Source organism: Centroberyx affinis, unplaced genomic scaffold, assembly GCF_046629955.1.
Source record: "Centroberyx affinis isolate AG114_WGS23_722 - 3 ecotype Tasmania unplaced genomic scaffold, CSIRO-AGI_Caff_v1 ptg004278l_1, whole genome shotgun sequence".
Taxonomy (NCBI): domain Eukaryota; kingdom Metazoa; phylum Chordata; class Actinopteri; order Beryciformes; family Berycidae; genus Centroberyx; species Centroberyx affinis.
The window spans coordinates 20570-41683 of record NW_027282001.1 but is presented as its reverse complement, the minus strand read 5'-3'; the positions used below and the strand labels follow the sequence as shown (position 1 = coordinate 41683).

The 21114-nt window shown below is 38.7% G+C and overlaps 2 protein-coding genes across 2 annotated transcripts in view; both read left to right on the top strand.

Annotated features, from left to right (window-relative positions):
- The window catches only part of rtel1 (regulator of telomere elongation helicase 1), a 28070-nt gene extending 20338 nt beyond the window's left edge, over positions 1–7732 (top strand). The window contains exons 27-33 of the mRNA XM_071543274.1: positions 14–109; positions 646–859; positions 2793–2930; positions 4578–4709; positions 5668–5874; positions 6006–6128; positions 6901–7732. Coding sequence (XP_071399375.1) covers positions 14–109; positions 646–859; positions 2793–2930; positions 4578–4709; positions 5668–5874; positions 6006–6128; positions 6901–6971 — 981 coding nt within the window. The 3' untranslated portion in view covers positions 6972–7732. The remainder of the gene's footprint in view (positions 1–13; positions 110–645; positions 860–2792; positions 2931–4577; positions 4710–5667; positions 5875–6005; positions 6129–6900) is intronic.
- A 1947-nt stretch (positions 7733–9679) lies between these two features.
- Positions 9680–19671, top strand: icmt (isoprenylcysteine carboxyl methyltransferase). The gene is made up of 5 exons (XM_071543282.1): positions 9680–9898; positions 11667–11755; positions 12660–12829; positions 14737–14954; positions 15961–19671. The coding sequence occupies exons 1-5, from the start codon at positions 9680–9682 to the stop codon at positions 16138–16140; spliced, it is 876 nt and encodes a 291-aa protein (XP_071399383.1). The 3' UTR covers positions 16141–19671.
- The last annotated feature ends 1443 nt before the right edge of the window (positions 19672–21114 follow it).

The window sequence follows — 21114 nt, the reverse complement described above, 5'->3', positions numbered from 1 at the left end:
CCTCCTCCTGTAGGCAAACCGTTTATCCACACTCTCTCTTCAATATGACAAGCGGGTAGATGAGGAATTACGAGGAGGAAAACGTAAAATCAAATTGGTCCAAGAACGGGTATGTTTTATGTTAAAGAAGTCTATTTCATTTATTTATTCATTTATTTGTTTGTTTTGTTTTTGGAGTTTTATATTTTGGTACTGATGCCTACCTTTCTGCATTGCAAACTTGCATTTATTTGAAAACTTGTTTTGTTAATTTGGTTGTTGGAAGTCCAATACTGTTTCTGAATTTTGCTGAGTTGACCTTAATGAGCTATAGGCATTAATAGACCCAGCAGTCTTCTGTTTTTTATAGTTGATTGTTTGAGCATACTGTATGTATGTTTTTTCTTTTCTTTTTTTTTCCTTTTATTTGACAGCACTTTGTACTTTAAGGAAAACTGTTATATAACAGCAGTGGTTCTTAAAATTATTATGATGGTCTCCCTTTCATGTTCAAATTCCTTGGAGACTGAATTAAGTCCAGCATTCCTTGACAACTCACGTAAAATATGACTGAATTGCTATTTTTATAGGTAAGACCCACTTCTACTGTGCATTACACCTGAAGGTTTTTTTTGTTTTGTTTTTTTTTCTCCGTCCCTCTTGAAGAAAGTCACCGTTTCAGAGGATGTGTCCAAGGAAGGGAAAGCAGCCAACGCGAAGAAGTTCCTGGCAGAGATGAAGAAGTCACTGAGCCAGGTCAACTTTGAACGAATCGTGCAAGCTCTGCAAACATACAAGAAGACGGACAACCTCCATGTCCTGTTGACTGAGGCAGCTGACCTCTTAACTGCAGATGCCAATACTCACAGCCTTCTCCGTGGTGAGTGATCTGCTGTCTGCTTTTCTTGTGTGCCTTGTGTGTCCAGCACATATGTGCGGGACTACAGTGTAACTCATGAGCACGTCAAGTTTTTGTGTTGGCTGTTTTTTCTATCAGTGTGCTGTCCATTGTGATAGACAGCAGGCTGCTAATACTGTCATATACTGGCTGATCCACTACTACAAGTGTTGTTTCAATTTTAGTAACTTTAATCAGTATGTTATGGAGCCCAGGAATGGCTGGAAAAAAATGTATTTTATGGTATTGACTCATGGGCATGACATGTTATTCACATCGTGTATTCATGTCACAATAAATAAAATATGCACTCTGGTTGCACAGACAGCATGCATATATAATATATGTATTGTGCGCACGTAATAAGTTAACCCTCCTATTATGTTAAAATTAACAAAGGCCTTTATATTTGGGGTCAAATTGACCCCAGAAATTTAAACCTAGAAAAAATTATTGTAATTGAAAGCGTTATCCAAGTTTACACTTCAGAACATCAGCAATTAACACATAGCAGTTAGTCAATAATGAAAAAAACACCAATAAAAAGTTAATTAGTCACCAAAATAAAAAAAGATTCAGGAAGCCAGGCAATTTTCTAAAGTCTCGTCTAACTAAGGCTGTACGTACTGCTGCACTGTGCAGCGTGTGCAGAATATAATGTATGGATAGCGGAATCAACCAGCTGGAGATTGGAGAAGTTTAATACTGTTAATTCAATTTAAATTTCATTGGATTTTAGTCTATAGTTACATTGTGTGTGTACTGTGTGTAGCCCATTTGACCCACAAAGTTGATGTGACAGTCCCATTACAGTCATAATAATATTTTTTTGTTGTTTCTGTCTATATCAGGCAAAAGAGTGCATCAAAAATTTATATAAAAAATTGTTTTGCTTCAGAATCGTGAGAGAGAATCGTGATCTCAATTCTAAGCAAGAAAATCGAGATTCTCATTTTATTACCAACTTTGAACTGAATAAATTTGTGCAATCAAGTAAATTCAGCTTACCAAGGTGAGTGGGTGAAATCAGTGTGAAACCTGCTAATAAGCTAAATCAAGCACAAGCTTTAAAAACATGTATATTCCATTATTATAAATGTTAACATGTTCACACAAATTACAAAGTTGTGCGCATAAAATAATGGAAGTGAGGGCATGAACTAGGGCTGAACGATTTTGAAAAAATATCTAATTGCGATTATTTTGACTGATATTGCAATTGCAATATGATTTGCGATGTTAGAGGGAATGATCATTTTTACATCATTATTCTCATTTTCATTGAAAAACGTATTAAAATGATTATGGTGTGATTTTTGCGGGGATCTTTACCAAACAAAGATGTTTTCTTAAGTCTGTAGAATATGATGTGTAGGCCAGGACATCTCTGCAGCACCACAATATTTCATTTCAAATGGTATTTTGACACATTTCACCTTTAACAAATGTTGCGCCTCCTGCGATTTGAAAATTGCAGTAGGCCATATTGCGATTTTGATAAAATTTTGATTAATTGTTCAGCCCTAGCATGAACTAACCAAAGCGAGGCAACCAGGTCTAATATATTAATTATAATATACTGTATTTGTCATGTACAGGTATGTAAGGTGTGCCAGATACCTGTTCCTTGGTCACTGATAGAGGCTGATAAAAGTAATAGGTTACTTAAAGCTCCTTTGATTCAGTAGTGACTTGAGTGGCTCACACTGAATTGAAATGTAAGTGGGATAACGTGTTGCTGTTTTATGCCTGATGAGAAACAGCACGGTAAAATATTATAGCTTGCAAGCTTTATTTTTTCTTATTTAACCTTTCCTTAGCTCAGCATCTAGACAATATTTCTTTTACTTCTAAATGTTCAATTTGCAGTTTGTCGCCAGTTGATCTCTCACCTAATGCAGCCACTATGTTACAGGCTTCTACCAGTTCATACGACCACATCACAAAAAGACATTTGATGAGAAGTGCCAGGAGCTGACTGGCCAAGGCTGTGGATATAAACTTGATCACTCGCTCTCCAAGGAGGAGAAGGAAACACTGATGCTGCAGAGCGGTATGCAGAACTTCCACTTTCACATTTGTCAATAGACCCTTTTCACACTTCTGGGTTCTACTCAACGGAAGCCGTCACAGTTGGGGAAACACCGCAGCAGTAGCGGCGTTTATCAGTGAGAATAATAGACACACCTCGAGTGTTTTCGTCTTTACTGCGATATCGACCAGATCTTTCACCCAAAGACATTGGCCCTCATTTATCAATCTAACTTAGAAACCAGCGCAGATCCGAGCACAGAAATCATCTTAGGACAGGGTTCACGTGTGATTCATGAAACGTTCGTATCTCGCCAATCCCAGCGTAAGAATGATCGGGCGTTGATAAATGTGGCGGCTGAAAACAATCGTCATTTAAATATCACGCCCCTAAATATTCTCGGTTTAGAGGCCTCGCCCCCAGAGTTTACGACATGGAGAGGCGTATTACGTCCAAGAAGAGAAACTTCTCCGACCTCCAAATAGAAACTCTAACGTCCCAAGTCCAATTGAACCAATTAGTTCTATTTGGCAGCCTGAAAAGTCATCAAAGGAAGTCGGAAAAATGCAGTATGGAAAGAAATCACTGCTGCGGTCAACAGCGTTGCCGTCGACATTCCAGCTGAGGTTTGAATATTTAATTTATAGCCTACATCCGTGATATGTATAGCCTATATATATATATATATATATAATAGTAGCCTAATATAATAGCTTGCATCGCAGTTCTTTACATTTAGGTGAAGAAAAAATGGTCAGACCTCAAAAATGTCTCAAAATGAAAGAGAAATTAATCTTACACCAGAAAACTGTTAACCCTGTTAATTGCAAACAATTTGAAAATACCTATTTATGTTAGGGGTAGGCTGTATGACACATAGTCGCTGTAGGCCTTTACAAAATACAATATTTTGCCATAGGCTACATATTTTTAAGTGATGAATATGTGGCTGCATATGCTTAGATGCCAGTCAGAATACTATATGGTCTAATCCTAACAGTTCTCTGACTCAGCCAGATTTACTCTGCTGCACCGCAAGTCCACGCTGACTCCAGAACTTGCGTACATGAGTTGAGACTTGACGTCCAAATTGATAAATGCCGAGCTTTGCGTGGAAATGACCGTACGCCCAGTTTTCTGTCGTACGTTCGTTTCGTAAATGAGGGCCATTGTTCTTTTGGTGGACCAGTTTTCAATCACAGAGAGGACGAAGCTTGACAAAGCTACAAGCTCTTTTTTGAGAATTATATCCATACGAAGGTAAACGATCTCTTGTCTAGTTACCTAACATTTGTTAATAACGTTACCAGGATACACAGGTTGAAGGTAACGTAGCTAGTAAAGTATTCTTCATTCTCTTTCAGTCATATATGTTAGCGGTATATCATTTAACTTTAATAACATTTTTGTGTGATTAAAACTGTTTGCGTCTTAATACTGTTTTGTACAGTGTTTGATAAGGAAGAAAACCACATAAGCTCAAGGTTCATTAGGAACTAATAATATCCACATTCTTTAGACTGGCTCCTCTTTCTTCCTCATCGATCTGTAGCACCAAGCTCTGACTGCAACACTGGACGATGTACGTAACAGTATTAACGTTAATTGCACAGAAATGTTATTAAAGTTAAATGATAACATATACTGCATCTGTTTATTTTCCTAAAGCTACAGACAGAACACCTGGTGTGGCTGTAGACTTTTCAGATGGCAGCTCCTCATGCAGTCAGCTGAATACCCTGCAACTCAACAAGGGAGGACATCACCTAAACCACCGTGGCTTAAGGGAACCTCAGGCTGGTAGGGAGACTACATTCTTTTTTTTACCCTTGATGTTGAATACATTTGGCCGAGGCTTAAGGCCCCAGGCCCCAACTGTGACATGGGAACTGGAAAAGCGTCTCCATTTCCATCGCCTTTGTTTACATCTCTATGCTAACATCTTGTGGTCACCCATCAAACAGCATATAAATTCTCATATTCTCTCTGCCGCCTTTTGTTGCTTTCACACAGCCATTGTTGCTGTTCTGAGGTTTGGTCACTGCTAGGTTGTGTCTTCAATCTTCATTTATTTATACTCCACCGGTGTGCAGTGTCAATAAATGAGTACCAGTAAGCGTACATGTGGTGGCATGTTCAACGCTGATTCTATTTTGGGTAAATAGAAATTAGGGCTGGGCGATATATCAATATTATATCGATATCGTGATATGAGACTAGATATCGTCTTATATTTTGGATATCGTAATATCGTGATATGGCATAAGTGTCTTTTCCTGGTTTTAAAGGCTGCATTACAGTAAAGTGATGTCATTTTCTGAACTTACCAGACTGTTCTAGCTGTTCTATTATTTGCCTTTACCCACTTAGTCATTATATCCACATTACTGATGATTATTTATCAAAAATCACATTGTGTAAATATTTTGTGAAAGCAAACCAATAGTCATCCCTACAATTTTGTCAATATCGATATCGAGGTATTTGGTCAAAAATATTGTGATATTTGATTTTGTCCATATCGCCCAGCCCTACTGACAACTGAACATTTAGCCCACTTCGTAGAAAATACTGAGATATATATCGTGTATCGTCATTCAGCCTAAAAATACCGAGATATGATTTTTGGTCCATATCGCCCAGCCCTAATAGAAATAGATACCGCCTTTAAGTGCATCACAGTGTCACTCGAATGAATGGTCATGCAACACGAATGGATTTTCAGTAAATTCCGGCATTTATTTTTGGTGTGAACCAGGTTCCGTAGGAGCAGTACAGCCTGCTCCAAAGAATGAAATCCATGCTACCTTTGTAACTGACGTGAAAAAAGCCATCGGAGCGGAGAAATCCAGCCAACTCTTCCTAGCTATTCAGAACTACAAGAAGACAGACAGCTATGAAAGCCTGGTTGCCACGGTGGTGAGCTTGCTAACAGAGAAAGATGAGGACATCCATCTTTTAGTCAGTAAGTTCTTTTTTTTTATCATCGAGCATATTTTTTGGAATGAAAAACGCCTCTATGTAATGTTTATAGGTTGGAATGAGATTTTATTGTCCTCCGTGTTCACGCTTCGTCTTTCATCCTTTCCTCTGCAGGGTTTGGCATGTTCATCCGCCCTCACCATAAGAAGCAGTACAAAGACATGTTGGACGCTTTGACAGGTGGATCAGTTCCCACCGCCGACGCTCTAGCTGTGAATGCAGACCAGCCAAGACCAGGTGAGTTTAGAGTACATTTAGAATAGTGTGAACAACCATTTCTTTCCAATGCCTAGGGCGTGGGGTCAGCAATTAGGTTCAACCATGGGCCAGTTTTTTCATGATTTTTCATTGGGGGGCCGTTACGCAGGCCTATATGTTTTTTTTATTTATTTCTTTTAATTCATTTACGAATTAAATAGATTAAATAGATTTATAACAGTGTTAAGGACTGTATCTGAGGGGGAATAAATGGCATCAACACACCATGTCTGTTTGACTGCCAACCATTTGTGTTTGTGAAGAACAAATCTGTTATGGTTATATAGGCTAAAGCTGTGGAATTAAAACAGTTGTTAGAATTCACACATTAAACTTTAATTTCTGGTAGGTTTAATTTCAGCACCATGCACTGTTCAAATAGCAGCCTTAGTTTTATGGTGTGGGGGATAAATGTATAGCTGTAACAAGGTTATATTGCAATAATTGGGATTTACAGGAGCCTTGTGTTTATGTTATCTACAGTAGATTAGTGAAAAAAATATGTAAAAGATTTGATGTAAACTATTATAGTCAAAACTTTCATCAGGGGGCCAAATATTTTTTCCCACGGGCCGCTATTTGCCTACCACTGGCCTAGGGCGTATAGGGTCAAACAAGCATTGGAAACTAGGCAACAGCTTTCTGCATGTTGTAAATAACTTCTCATATGATCTTATAGTATCTGCTATTTTACATGGAAATAACATGTAAACACCCATGAGACGTGACAATTCTTTTGTGCGTTTTGCAGCTTCAACATCAACTTCTCTGAAGACACAAAGCAAGATTTCCACTTTTTTCTCAGGCAGCCAACGGAAATAAGATCCGTCCTAAAGTAACATCGTATATAGATGTTGTGAACTACTTGTGTTTTGCACTACTTAAGGGAATCCTAGAAGTTTATCAGCTCGTTAAAGAGTTCCTTTCACATAATGCGTCTTAAATCTGAGATCAGGACAGCAGCCTGAAAGATGACAAGTTCACACTGAATAATGAGGCAGAGTGGATTCCTATTATGAATATCAGGCAAACTTTTAAGGTCTTGTATTGTAACAGAAAATAAATTATACTGTGCATACTGTATATGAAAATGTTATCAACGACAATAAAAATGTAATTCATAATGCATAATGAAGCAAATGTTTTACGTTTTTTCCTCATTTAATTTGAAGAGATGTACACATGGCTTCATTTTATTTTTTTCCTAATTTAAACAATGTTATAGTTTTTTGACAGGGACTGTTATGAAGTCATATAAAAAAAGGCACAGAAGTGTGTACAGTCCCACTTCACTCTTCATTCTCCGCTTTCTGGACAAACTGCTGTTTTTACAACTTGTCATCAAATCAACAGACCCTGTATTTTCTAATCTAATTTAAAATATTGCTGGAAAAAAACCATTGCTAAACAATGTGAGACTGGCAACTGTGTAACCAAAATGCTAAAATGCTGGACATGAATTGGATTCATTGGGCCTCATGCATGAATGTGTTCTTAAACTAGACACTAGAGTTGACCTCCAGCTCAGTGAGCAGTGGTGTATTAAGAAATGTATTAAGCTGATGTGTGTCTGTGCGTTATTGTCCCACATTTTTGTAATAAATAAAATGCACAAGAGGTGTCCCTTTGTTCTGAGAATCAGATGAATTTTCTACCTGACAGCTCTAGGCAGGGTGGGAATAGGGTTTCCACGCGGTGTAGCATACAAAATTAGGCCGGTTGTTATTCAAACCAAATTGAAATTAATTTCAGATACCAGAAGCCTAAATAAAGATGAGAAGAGAAACAGAGGCTCAACTTAACCCAAACTCAGCCAATCATGTGTGTCCCTTTTTCTTTCTTTACCATCCTGACCTCCTGGCCATTTTTCAAATCCACCTGCTAATATAATGGAATCTTGGTCTTTGAGTTTCTTAGGTGCTGTCTGTGGGATTGCACTGCACAGACTATTGCTCCTGCATTTACATGGACTGTCCCAATGCCTGTGATTGATTCACCCCATGAAGAACAATGACAAAATATGAAAAATAAACTGAGATATTTCCCCAGATTTTGTTTCATAGTTTATATATATGAGAAGTTAATGCCCTGAGTTTACCTTTTCTTGAGATGGTGACAACACATTTACATTTAAAGTTACACATTGTGGTTTTGGTAATAATAATAATAAAAAGACAACAACCAAGAACTTTTTTTTTTCTGAACAACACAAATTCGGACTTGGCACATGAGTTGGAAATTTCACCAATTACTCAGGGGAAAAAAAAAATCTGTTTTGTGATAAATGAATGATTTCACTAATGGAAGCAAAATAATTGTTCTTTGGAAATGTGTCTGATGTTTCCACCTATGACTGCACTTTGTGTTGCTGATTCACAATAAAACCATATTTGGGCATTGTGGTTACTTTAAGGTTGCTTTGAGGTCTAGAGATACTACCTGAGAACCATCAGTGCTAATATGAAGTATGTAAATACAACCAGTGGGTAAAAAATTGGTATTCCCTGTTACAAGGCAGGCATTTTTGTGTACTTTTTTGGGTTATACTCACTGGATAGTCACAATAATAGTGCTCAGTTGTGAACGATTACTTCTTGTTTTTTATGAGATAATGTCAGTGACTACCTGAAATGAATTATTATCATAATTGGGTACTGATTGCAGTATTATTAGGTTAGGATTAGGATTAGAAGTGAGTATTTCTCAGAAAAATTAACGGTTTGATATTTCCGCCTATAATAATAAGGCCTTATCTAAAAGGCTGCTGATTCACAATAGAACCATATTTTGACATTCTGGTTGCTTTGGAGTGTAGGGACACTACCTGTAGACCATCAGTGCAAATATGATGTAAATACAACCAGTAGGTAGAAAATGACATGGGATTAACTTGGTACTCCCTCTTTCAGGGCAGGCGTTTTGTTTTTTTTTTGCACTTTTTTGCCTATGTGGTGAATCACTTCATTGATGAATTTAATGACTTTTGCAGTAAAAAGAAAAATTATGACAATCCATTTCATGAAGGGGACGTGTGAAAGTTATGAAAAAACAAGGTCATGTTTTGTTCTACACCGGGTAGGGGTGTAGAACCGGGTTAAGTCCTGGATGTCGGACTTTCCCACCAGTACAAGAACGCACCAGAAGTCACAGTTGACTGTGATACACACGCACTCCAGTCCCATTCAAGTTATTCGGAGAGATGAAACTCCTACTTCAATGTTTGGAGGTGGTAAATGCAAGTTGTCATGCTTGTCACACATCCAAGTGATTTTGGTATTTATTAAATGTTGAATACATTACTTCAACAATCCGTTGTTGACACAGCTGCCATGCTCTCCGCCCCTAAATGTATCATCTGGACAACTCTGGTATCATAGAAAATTCCACTATTTACCACTTTGTTGGGTCGCTCGTGCGTTTAAATCTCGCAATTGTGATATTTCCGACAACATTTGAAGGCAGCAAATGGGAATCATGAGGTTGCCAGTCAGATATCGCGACAGTTCATTCACGAGCGCAGCATTTCCATCATGGCAGGCAGTAAGTTGGTGCTAGAAGGGAGAGTAAGTGTAAAAAGCTTTATTTTAGGGCTTAGCGTGGTAATAATCCCCTTGATAAGGACCTTGTTTGGACATATTGACTGGGTCTTTGATTATCTCACGGAAACACCCGGAAAAATAGCAATTTCTATCCACATTGCTGTTGCCAATGGCCTCTTGCTAATCATATACTCTGGACCTCTGTACAAGGTAAGACTTCACGTTAGATACTGGCTTCACTCATCCTCATCTTAGTTAAAGTACTTATTATCTGCAGTACTTTTCATCAGCCATATGTCTATTAGAGCACATGTAAATTTGTCATAAGTTACTTTAACATATCAGTCAAACTTGGGTGTTAGGATGCCAACGGTGGCTAGCTAAGTCACCTAGCTAACGTTAGCTAACGTTATCTGTTTAGTTAAGCTTATTAGCTGGAGGAAAGAGACAGCTGATATTCTTGGTGTGCTCAAGATAGAACCATAAGCCAGGCAAAGCTGCTCTAGGTAACTTTAACCTCCCTGCTTGCAACTTGGTACGTCTAATACTACTTTTGGCATAGCTGCGTTCCGTTGTGTGAGAATGTCACGCGAAATCCCATTAAAATATGGCAGGTCAATGCTGCCTTGGTTATCGGCAAATATATCTTACCCCTAGAACTCGACTTTACGAATTGCCTGAATCCTGTGGGAAAATTCGGCATACAGATAATGCACCGAGGGTCATGTTATTTCAATAAAATCTCAACTTTTACAATTGGTTCACAGTGTTTGCTACCACAGCGATTCTCAACCTTTTTCATATCAAGTACCGTAATTCAGTCCACATTAGAGCCACAGACCCCCATTAGATGACATTTTGTCTCTTGGACCTAAATCTGAGAATATTTTTATTGTCAGATATGATTTTGTCCAGAATCCCATGACTATTGTAGGCAGAGAGATAACAGAAAAACTATGATCAAAACAGCCATTCTTCTACATTCTCTAACTGTGTTAACTTCTTGTAAATGAAAACAATTCATCAGTTTGCTGGGGACCCCCTGGAACCCCCCCAAGGACCCCTGATGGTCCCCGGACCCCACGTTGAGAACCACTGTGCTCATTACTTTGGTTAAAGGAGATTGTGGGAATAACAGCCAATTGCTTTGCCTAGTGTCCAGCCTCCATGAATCGGACTGATTCACTGATGTAATTTGTCCTCCTAACCGATTGGTTGGTGTAAGTTGTCAGTTATCAAAACTGAAAGACTCAGATCCCTGTCTAAGACCCCAGTCGGCCACGTCACGATTAAATCAAACATGTTTGATTTAGCCTGATCCTGTGGTATGAGGGCAAAGCCTCAAATCTTAACGGGAATTTTCAATAGCCAATGACAAAAGAAGAAGGGGGAAATATGGTTCTCAACGTGGGGTCCGGGGACCACCAGGGGTCCTTGAGGGGGTTCCAGGGGGTCCCCAGCAAACTGATGAATTCTTAAACGTCACTATTATTTCACTTACAACAAGTTAATATAATTAGAGAATGTAGAAGAATGACTGGTCATAGTTCTGATCATAGTTTCTCTGTTATATCTCCACCTGCAATACAGACAGTCATGGAGTTCTGGACAAAATCAAATCTGACAATAAAAATATTCTCAGATTTGGGTCCGAGAGACAAGAATCTCATCAAATGGGGGTCTGTGGCTCCAATGTGGACTAAATTTGCGTCCTTGATATGGAAAAGGTTGAGAATCACTGGTGTAAACACAAGATCCAGCTTCCCCACTATGTAGAACTCCTTTCTCCATCCATGGCTTGGCACCAAGTTTGGCATTTGACACAATTTTACACATTACCAGATTCTGTGATTCAAAACATTTACCCATTCATTCACACAATTCATTGTAAATACATTTGCAAAATCTGGTTAATTTGTTTTTCTGTCTGTTTAATCAGTGTTAACCTAGTTTGGTCTGACCTCCCCCCTTGTTCCAGGTTGCTGTGAGAGCCTGCTTTCTTGGTGTTACCTTTGGCTGTGGCTTAATCATAAGCTTCTCCCAAACCACTTGGACACATTTTGGCTGGTATGTAGCTACACAGTCAGATTCCAATTTACCGTTTGTACATACGTTTAGAGTTTTCTTGTTCAGTGGAGTGAGAGGGGTGTATGGGTTTTTTATCTTATTTGCATTCACTGTTTATTAGTCCATCATTTGAAACACACAGTATGGAAGGACTCCATGGGTAAATGACCCTTGCACAACTGCCATGCAGGAAATCTGTCAAGGCTTTTTACTTTGTCTTTTGTCTAGGGAAATATTGACACTTTATATGGAATACATATGTGGAAGACATTTTGACATACCGGCATCTGTCATTACTCAATATTACTCTTTACAGTATCAGAATATATTCAGTATAGGGCTGAACAATTAATCGAAATTTTATCAAAATCGCAATATGGCCTACTGCAATTTTCAAATCGCAGGAGGCGCAATATTTGTTAAAGGCGAAATGTGTGTCAAAATACCATTTTAAAGTAAATATTGTGGTGCTGCAGAGATGTCCTGGCCTACACATCATATTCTACAGACTTAAGAAAACATCTTTGTTTGGTACAGATCCCCGCAAAAATCACACCATAATCATTTTAATACGTTTTTCAATGAAAATGAGAATAATGATGTAAAAATGATAATTCCCTTTAATATCAGTCAAAATAATCGCAATTAGATATTTTTTCAAAATCATTCAGCCCTACTGGAGGTTGACAATTAACTTTTGGCGGTGGTTGTTGTGGTGGGGGGGCGATATAATACAGTCTGTCATGGATTATGGATTAGTTACTTGTCCTTATCTACAGTGAAAGCGGTGTGTCTAGTGGAATCCAATGGTTCACAGGGGCAATATGCAAGTCTTTCTATCCTACATCCCTTACATAAAACTCTTGCCTAGTACAGCCTTAACTTGTTGCAATAACCTTGGCAGGTACATGTGCTCCCTGTCATTCTTCCACTACTCGGAGTACCTGGTGACGGCCATCATCAACCCTCGCAGCCTGTCGCTGGACTCCTTCCTGCTCAACCACAGTGTGGAGTACACCCTGGCCGCAGCCTCGTCATGGCTGGAGTTCACCGTGGAGAAACTCATGGTTCCAGGTTTGTTTCTCATCTCTGTCTCATTTGCATTGCAGTCTTTACACACAGAGATGTTGTGTTTGCTATAGCACTGATTCTCAACCTTTTTCATATCAAGGACCCCTGATTTAGTCCACATTAGGGCCACGGACCCCCATTTGATAAGATTTTGTCTCTTCAACCCAAATCTTTTATTGTTAGATAAGTTGTCCAGAATTCCATGACTATCTGTATTGTAGGTAGAGAGATAACACTCTCTACCTATGATCTAAAACTATGATAGTCATTCTTCTTCATTCTCTAATTGCGTTAACATCTTGTAAATGAAATAATGGTGAAGTTTAACAATTCATCAGTTTGCTGGGGACCCCCTGGAACCTCCTCAAGGACCCCTGGTGGTCCCCGGACCCCACGTTGAGAACCACGGTGCTATAGTATTGCCAGCATGTGTCTGAAAGTAAAGTGAGTGCACTTACATTATACTGCTGTTGGAAAAACATACATGTATTTTTAGCTTCTCAGTGGCAGAGGCATAGGCACATGATTTACTGCCCCAGGGTTGCATGCAGAGCTCCCAGTGTTTACAAACATGAAACCGGTCTATCCATGATATTCCTAATATACCTTGTATTAGGAAACAATATGTAACAGTTGCTCCCATTTGGGCATTGTCTTTTAGAAATGGCCCTTCATAGTGTGTTTTCACACAGCAATTATATTTTTATTAAACCCTGAACAGGATGGAAATTTAGAGAAGAAGAAAATGAATTAAAAATTTATTTTAATTATTCATATTTTTCATACTGTATTTTGTAGTAACATTGGTATCAAAGATGTCTGCCTCAACAGTCAAAGTCATTCGGCCTAGCTTTTCAGATTTGCATGACATTTGGCATCTAGCTTATATTCAAGATTGAGTTTCTCAACAGTTCTACAAGTTTCATATGCGTTTATCATGTCCTAAGTCATGTCCACTTTGACCAATCACAACCAAACTTCATATTATGGCTTTAACCTGGCCCTAGACCATTTGGTTCGCCCAATTCTGAAATGCAGCCAACATGGTGGAGGTTCCTTCCTGACCACAGCTACATAAAAACAGTGAATAGTTGGAGTGGAGAGTTTTAGTGTCCCATGACCGTCTAAATTCTGTTCCAGAGACCTGTCAAGCATACAGTTCTGTGGTAAACGCATAACTGTACTTTGTTGAAAATGTAACTAACACGGAATATAACACAGAATATAATTTTTTGGTGTGAAAATGGTTACATTTAAAGGATAAGGCTGGTGTTTTTTAATGCATTTCTTACCGTCAACAAATCCTATGAAAATAACAAAATCAGCAATGAATTTGTTTTGCTAACAAGTCTCGTCCATGTAGCCGATGCCCAATAAAGCCATGTCTCAGCAGCCATAGAACTAATAAAAAACGATTAAAAACACGTCACAGAGCCATGCTGTTGCTCTGGCAGCATATTTTATCATCACAATGCACTGGGCCGGCCGACTTTTTCCTCAAACAACTTAATAAGCCGGCATAAACATGTTTTCCATCTCAGGAAAGTAGTTCCATAGCACCGAAAACAGTCCCCGGCATAATGAAGAATTTGTTCCCATTTGAATTTGATTTGGTAATAACTACAACAGCCTGACTATGTCTTTGTGAGCTGTATTTAAAGGTTTTTAGCTTACAATTGGAGACAATGACTTCTGGGTTGAAGGCTAAAAAGGGAAGTCTGAAAGTAATGGGAATAGAGCAAATGCATTGTTGATTTTGTTATTTTCATAGGATTTGTTGACGGTAAGAAATGCATTAAAAAACACCAGCGCTATCCTTTAAAGATATATTAATAAAAGCAACATCAGTGTAATTTATTTATATTGGGTTTTTTTTGTTTTTTTTTTTAAATCTGTATCCCTTTTCCCAGAGCTGAAGCACCTGAACTGGCTCAGTGTGGCGGGCCTGCTGATGGTGCTGTGTGGAGAAGGCCTGCGCAAGGCGGCCATGTTGACGGCCGGCTCCAACTTCAACCACATCGTACAGAACGAGAAGGCCCAGAGCCATGTGCTGGTCACCAGCGGGGTCTACTCCTACTTCAGACACCCCTCCTACGTAGGCTGGTTCTACTGGAGCATAGGGACACAGGTGAGGCACTACTGGGGCACACGCTACAAGTTGTTCCATTTCTTTGTCTCAATGTGCTCTACTGCCATGGTTTTGCACTCTCAAAATGCTCTAACTCATATTTTGGTAACACTTTACAATAAGGGTCACTAAGTTAAGGGTCAGTTAATGCTTAATAAGGGTTAGTTAATGCGTAATTAACAGTTAACTAATGTGTAATTCTAAAGGTATTAATTTATACATTATTTAATAGTTTATAAACATGACTATTAAATAATGTATAAATTAATACCTTAGTTAACATGAACACCATTAGTAAATGATTACCAGACACATTAGTTAACTGTTATGAATAGGGCTGAACGATTTTGAAAAAATATCTAATTGCAATTATTTTGACTGATATTGCAATTGCGATATGATTTGTGATATTAGAGGGAATTTTTACATCATTATTCTCATTTTCATTGAAAAACGTATTAGAATGATTATGGTGTGATTTTTGCGGGGATCTGTACCAAACAAAGATGTTTTCTTAAGTCTGTAGAATATGATGTGTAGGCCAGGACATCTCTGCAGCACCACAATGTTTAATTTAAAATGGTATTTTGACACATTTCACCTTTAACAAATATTGCGCCTCCTGCGATTTAAAAATTGCAGTAGGCCATATTGTGATTTCGATAAAATTTCGATTAATTGTTCAGCCCTACCAGACACATTAGTTAACTGTTAATTAAGGGTTAGTTAATGCTTATTAAGCATAAACTAATCCTTAACTTAGTGACGCTTATTGTAAAGTGTTACCCATATTTCATATCTTTCATTTTTATAGTTCTAGTACGACCCATTTTCTATGTTCATATTTATATTCTATTTGTCTTGGCTGTATCCCATTACTTTTTCTGCTGCAACAACCCAGTCCCCCCCCCCACCGGTCATTAAAGTTTAATCTGATCTTGTAATGTATCTTGAAGCCATACATTTGCTTTTTTGCTGACCGTGACTTACCTTCACAATGTTGCAGATCATGCTGTGTAACCCGGTGTGCATACTGGGCTACACATTAGCCAGCTGGCGCTTCTTCCGCGAGCGGATCGAAGAGGAGGAGCTCTCCCTCATCCATTTCTTCGGGGAGGACTACGTGGAGTACAAGAAGAAGGTTTCCACCGGGCTGCCCTTCATCTCGGGCATCCGCGTCAACTAGGCCGCCGGGGAGGCGAGTGCCGGACATAACGGACTTCAAGCACTAAAGCGGGGGGGGGGGGGTGCTCCCGGTCGGCCGTTCGGTGGCTGCCGTCGCGGCCACCTTCCAAAGGGGGAACCCCCGCAGCTCACTGAGCCCCAAAGCTCCTCGCCAGAGACCCTGACAACTACGGCGGCGGCAGGCGGCCGGGCTGCTGGTCCTCTACCAACCTCTTACGTTGAAACGAGACAAAAAAAAAAAAAAAAAATCCAATTCGAAAAAGACGCAACAACCTCCAGTTATAGTACTTGTATTCCACTTCTACTCCCTCCATCTGTTTTAGTTCCATTTCCTCTGTTTGCATACTTTTAATCAGGCTTGGTGTGTTTTTCACATGACGTCTGACCCGTTGTGTTCCAGGATGCTACTGAGTATTCATAGCAGTGCCCTTTGGTTGTCAGTTGCTTTTACGTAAATCACTTTAAGTAGGGAAATTGAAATGGCTAATGCCTCATTAATCGTTCATTTATTCTTCGTTTATATGAGGATCTTTTTAATGGAAATAGAATTCGACCAATATACAGTATGTTTTTGAAGGTTGACACAGAGACCGATATTTTTTGGGTTGAAGTCACCAATAGCTGATATTTTGTTATTTAGTATCTTTACATTGAACTATTTTCAAGCCAAAAAAATTACAAGGATGCGGTGTTTCCCCCCCAGAATTGTATTCCTGTCAGGGCGGAAAAGGCTCTGAATTTCCGAAACAGCATTCAGACCATCATGGGACACTGAAACTCTCCATTGAAATCCAGGATAATGAAATTCTTATATGGTTAGCAGCTCTTTAAGGTAGGATTCAGCGATAGGGGAAACTCTGGGTTACATTACTGCCTTGAAGTTTCTGAAAACATTGAAGAATAAAATGAATAAATAAAATGTACAAGGCAAGTAAAATTTCACGTAAGGTTTTCCAGACTCTTAATGTAGCTGTGGTCAGGGAGAAACCTCCGTCATATCAGAGGTGGACAACATGGCTTCATAAAAGTTGGAATACCGGCCAGATATATGTCTAATCCTAGAATCCACCTCTTGAATTGAGAGTGAATTGACTCCAACCCCACAGCAGAATAATCCACCGAATCAAATTGATGTCCACTCAGGTGAAAAGACTCCACAATCACAAATCGCTCACCCCGATTCATGTAAAACTTTCGATTAGAAGGTTTCCAGATGGATGGATTATGAAGCAACTTGCAGTGACAATTCCTTTATTGTTATGTTTCCTGTATGTCGTGATGAAGACATGTTTCTGTACACAGGGGCATGATAAAATCTTGAAAGTTGCCGTTTATTCACATGGTCTTAAAGTGACCGGCATAGTATGATAATCAGAAAAACGTCAGAAAGAGTCAGGTCCATTTCCTTAACGTTTTCAACTTCTCTTCCTGTCGTAGCCTCCTGTTGGTGTGGATCTTCTAGTCCCTCCCTCTTGGCGTTTATGTTGCCCTCCTAAAAGCATCAGTTCATTGAGAAATCCAACTCTTCAGGCATCCTGCTCTGAAACAGTAGCTCGCATTTCCTGTCATTTCTGTCATCATTAGCTCATCCATCCTGTCCTCCTTTTTCCCCCCCTGTACTCGTCACGCTCACTGTGCGTTATAAACCAACCAAAAGACTTTTGAGTTGTATGGGCGAAAGCAGTTCAGAGAGAAGACTGACTGACTCGACTGCTCTCTCTCTCTCTCTCAGGTTTGTCTGAGTGGCTTCACTAATGCTGCAATCCGCTCTTCAAACCCTGTCCTTACCGTGTGTGTTTGGGAGATTGTTCAGGTAGTGAATAAAGACAGGAGCAAATATGGTCTCTAGGTACAAATCCTACTGATTTTGTTATTAAGAATGTTTAAGGAATGCACCAAGTTTTTGGGAGACTGTCCAGTTGGTCAACTTATCTGCTGAGTAATGAGAACGTCGACACCAAACTCATCCATGTGACCCTGGTAGATCATTTGCTCCAGAGCTCCATTCTAACAATTTAGCATACACCATGTTGAGTGATATTGGCTTTAGATTACAATGAGAACATGTAAGCTAAATGGTAAGAGGCCAAGTCTTGCAGTTTTGTGTAGGAGCTTTGTAAAATGTATAGAAAATATGATCTAAAACGTAGGCCTACTGTTTTGAACTATAAGGAACTAATTTCCCTGTTTCCACAAGAAGTCAAAGTAGTACCTGTCACGCAACATAGTGTATGCTAAAGTGTTAGCATGCAGCCTATCACTCAACATAGTGTATGCTAAAGTGTTAGCATGGAGCATACTATCACTCAACATAGTGTAAGTGTTAGCATGGAGCCTACTATCACTCAACATAGTGTATGCTAAGCGTTAACATGGAGCCTATCACTTAACATAGTGTATGCTAAAATGTTAGCGTGCAGCCTACTATCACTCAACATAGTGTATGCTAAAGTGTTAGCATGCAGCCTACTATCACTCAACATAGTGTATGCTAAAGTTAGCATGCCGCCTACTATCACTCAACATAGTGTATGCTAAAGTGTTAGCATGCAGCCTACTATCACTCAACATAGTGTATGCTAAAGTGATAGCATGCAGCCTACTATCACTCAACATAGTGTATGTGTTAGCATGGAGCCTGCTATCACTCAACATAGTGTATGCTAAAGTGTTAGCATGCAGCCTACTATCACTCAACATAGTGTATGCTAAAGTGTTAGCATGCAGCCTACTATCATTCAACATAGTGTACGTGTTAGCATGGAGCCTGCTATCACTCAACATAGTGTATGCTAAAGTGTTAGCATGGAGCCTACTATCACTCAACATAGTGTATGCTAAAGTGTTAGCATGGAGCCTACTATCACTCAGCATAGTGTATGCTAAAGTGTTAGCATGGAGCCTACTATCACTCAACATAGTGTATGCTAAGTGTTAACATGGAGCCTGCTATCACTCAACATAGTGTATGCTACGTGTTAACATGGAGCCTACTATCAGTCAACATAGTGTATGCTAAGTGTTAACATGGAGCCTACTATCACTCAACATAGTGTATGCTAAAGTGTTAGCATGGACCACAGAATCAACAATCTACCAGGGACCATGGATGATTTTGGTGTCTGTTTTCATCACTCAGTGGATAGGCTGGCCAGTGGGACAATCTACCAGAAACTCACTGTATTCCTTCACTGCAGTCAAAGAATGTGTGTGCGCGTGTGTGTTGGGGTGAGGGTATTTATGAGTTTTAAACTGACATACAGTTGTAGCAGATATTATTTGTGAAGTGCACTGTATATGGTTAGAGATTGGACCAGTTGTATGTAAGGTAATGTCAGATAATGAGTTGACTGCTGCAAGCATGGCACATCTGAGCTGATTTTTGGATATGTTGCACTTTTACTGTATACAGTAACATTTATTGCATATAAAAGAGAATTTATCACACAGACTGAAAACTGAAAGTGTTGAGTATTTACTGTGCATTTATTCACAAGGCAAATTTTTTGAATTGAATACCACTGTTATGTGAAATAAAATCAAGGCATTTCTTGTAAATTTATTGTCCTCATTTGAACCAATTGTTCTCAATGAATAGAACTACCTTTATTCAACTGGCTAGCTGCAAGGATTAAAAATCCAAGTTTGGACATTATTCAAATCATGTCAACTGTTCAAACTGTTCATTTGATTTTTACATACCATGGATGACATACTTCATAAATATGACAGTAGAACCAGCAATAAGGTGGATATGCAAATATAGATATACATAATTGGGTATGGGAGGAACAGATTATTATGTAATGGGATTATAGCAGAGGTGGGGACTAGAGTCACATGATTTGGACTTGACTCAAGTCACAGTTGGAATTGCTTGAGACTTGATGCATGAAGAGAAGACTTGAGACTTGACTTGGGTTCTGGTGACTTGGGACTTGACTCTGACTTGTACTTTGATGACTTGAAAAGGTTTCTAAAGTCTTAACTTGAGATCTTGTGTTTGTGTAAATGACTCAGATTGAAAGTGATGAGATTTGTTCCAGCAGACGACTGAATTTAAATTCTGTTTTCTGAATTTGTATGGAATGATTGAATTTATTGAAGTTGAAACTGAAAGATAGATAGATAGATAGATACTTTATTGTCCACTTTTGTGGAAATTTGCCTTTGGCTTCATCATGGTTGTAGTAAAAACACGTAACATACACATGCACCACAGAAACACAATACAGATTACAGAAATCAAACTCATGATGCTCTTACCAAGTTTTTATCCTATTAAAACCATATTGCATTGAAAAGTCCTAGAAATCTAGTTTTCTTTAAGATATTAAATTGATACTGGACTCTTGATTTGTTCTGACTTTACTTGCTGTTTTATATTTAGACTTGAGACTTGACATTAATGACATGGACTTGACTTGGACTTGATGGTAAAAAACTGTGCCCATTCTCTACGAACCAATAATCCCTTATAAATATATATTAAAATAACTTACATTTTCATTAATTCACATTAATTCACCCTGAAAATTAATTATGGGAGTTATTAATGGAGGAGATCCCATTGAAACCTCCTAAACACCCTCCTTACTTTCTAATTTAATGAAAAATTCAGGGAGACAGGAACTTTTCCCATTCATTTCCACTTAATAACCTGTAAACCATGCACAAAAGGCATGAAAAATCCCATAATTACTAGTGTCTCTGTGAATCAACCTATGAATAAATCCCTTATAAACCCATGATACTAACCTTACTTTTTCTTTTTTCTTTTTTAAACCTATATATTATTTTTTAATGGATAATTAATGCTGATGTAATGGAAATTCAGGGATAAAATTAAGGAGTTTGCACCTTCAAACACTCCTGGTCAAGCACTCATACTCAAAAACACTCATGGTTTTCAAACTCATTTGGTCTGAAAACCTCAGACCAGTTTCACTGTATGAGGAGGGGTTCTTTTTCACAC

Coding starts and splice junctions, on each gene's coding strand:
- icmt (XM_071543282.1), top strand. CDS start 9,680: ATGGCAGGCAGTAAGTTGGTGCTAGAAGGGAGAGTAAGTGTAAAAAGC. Junction 12,830..14,736: donor GGAGAAACTCATGGTTCCAG/GTTTGTTTCTCA, acceptor CCCTTTTCCCAG/AGCTGAAGCACCTGAACTGG. Junction 14,955..15,960: donor ACTGGAGCATAGGGACACAG/GTGAGGCACTAC, acceptor ACAATGTTGCAG/ATCATGCTGTGTAACCCGGT.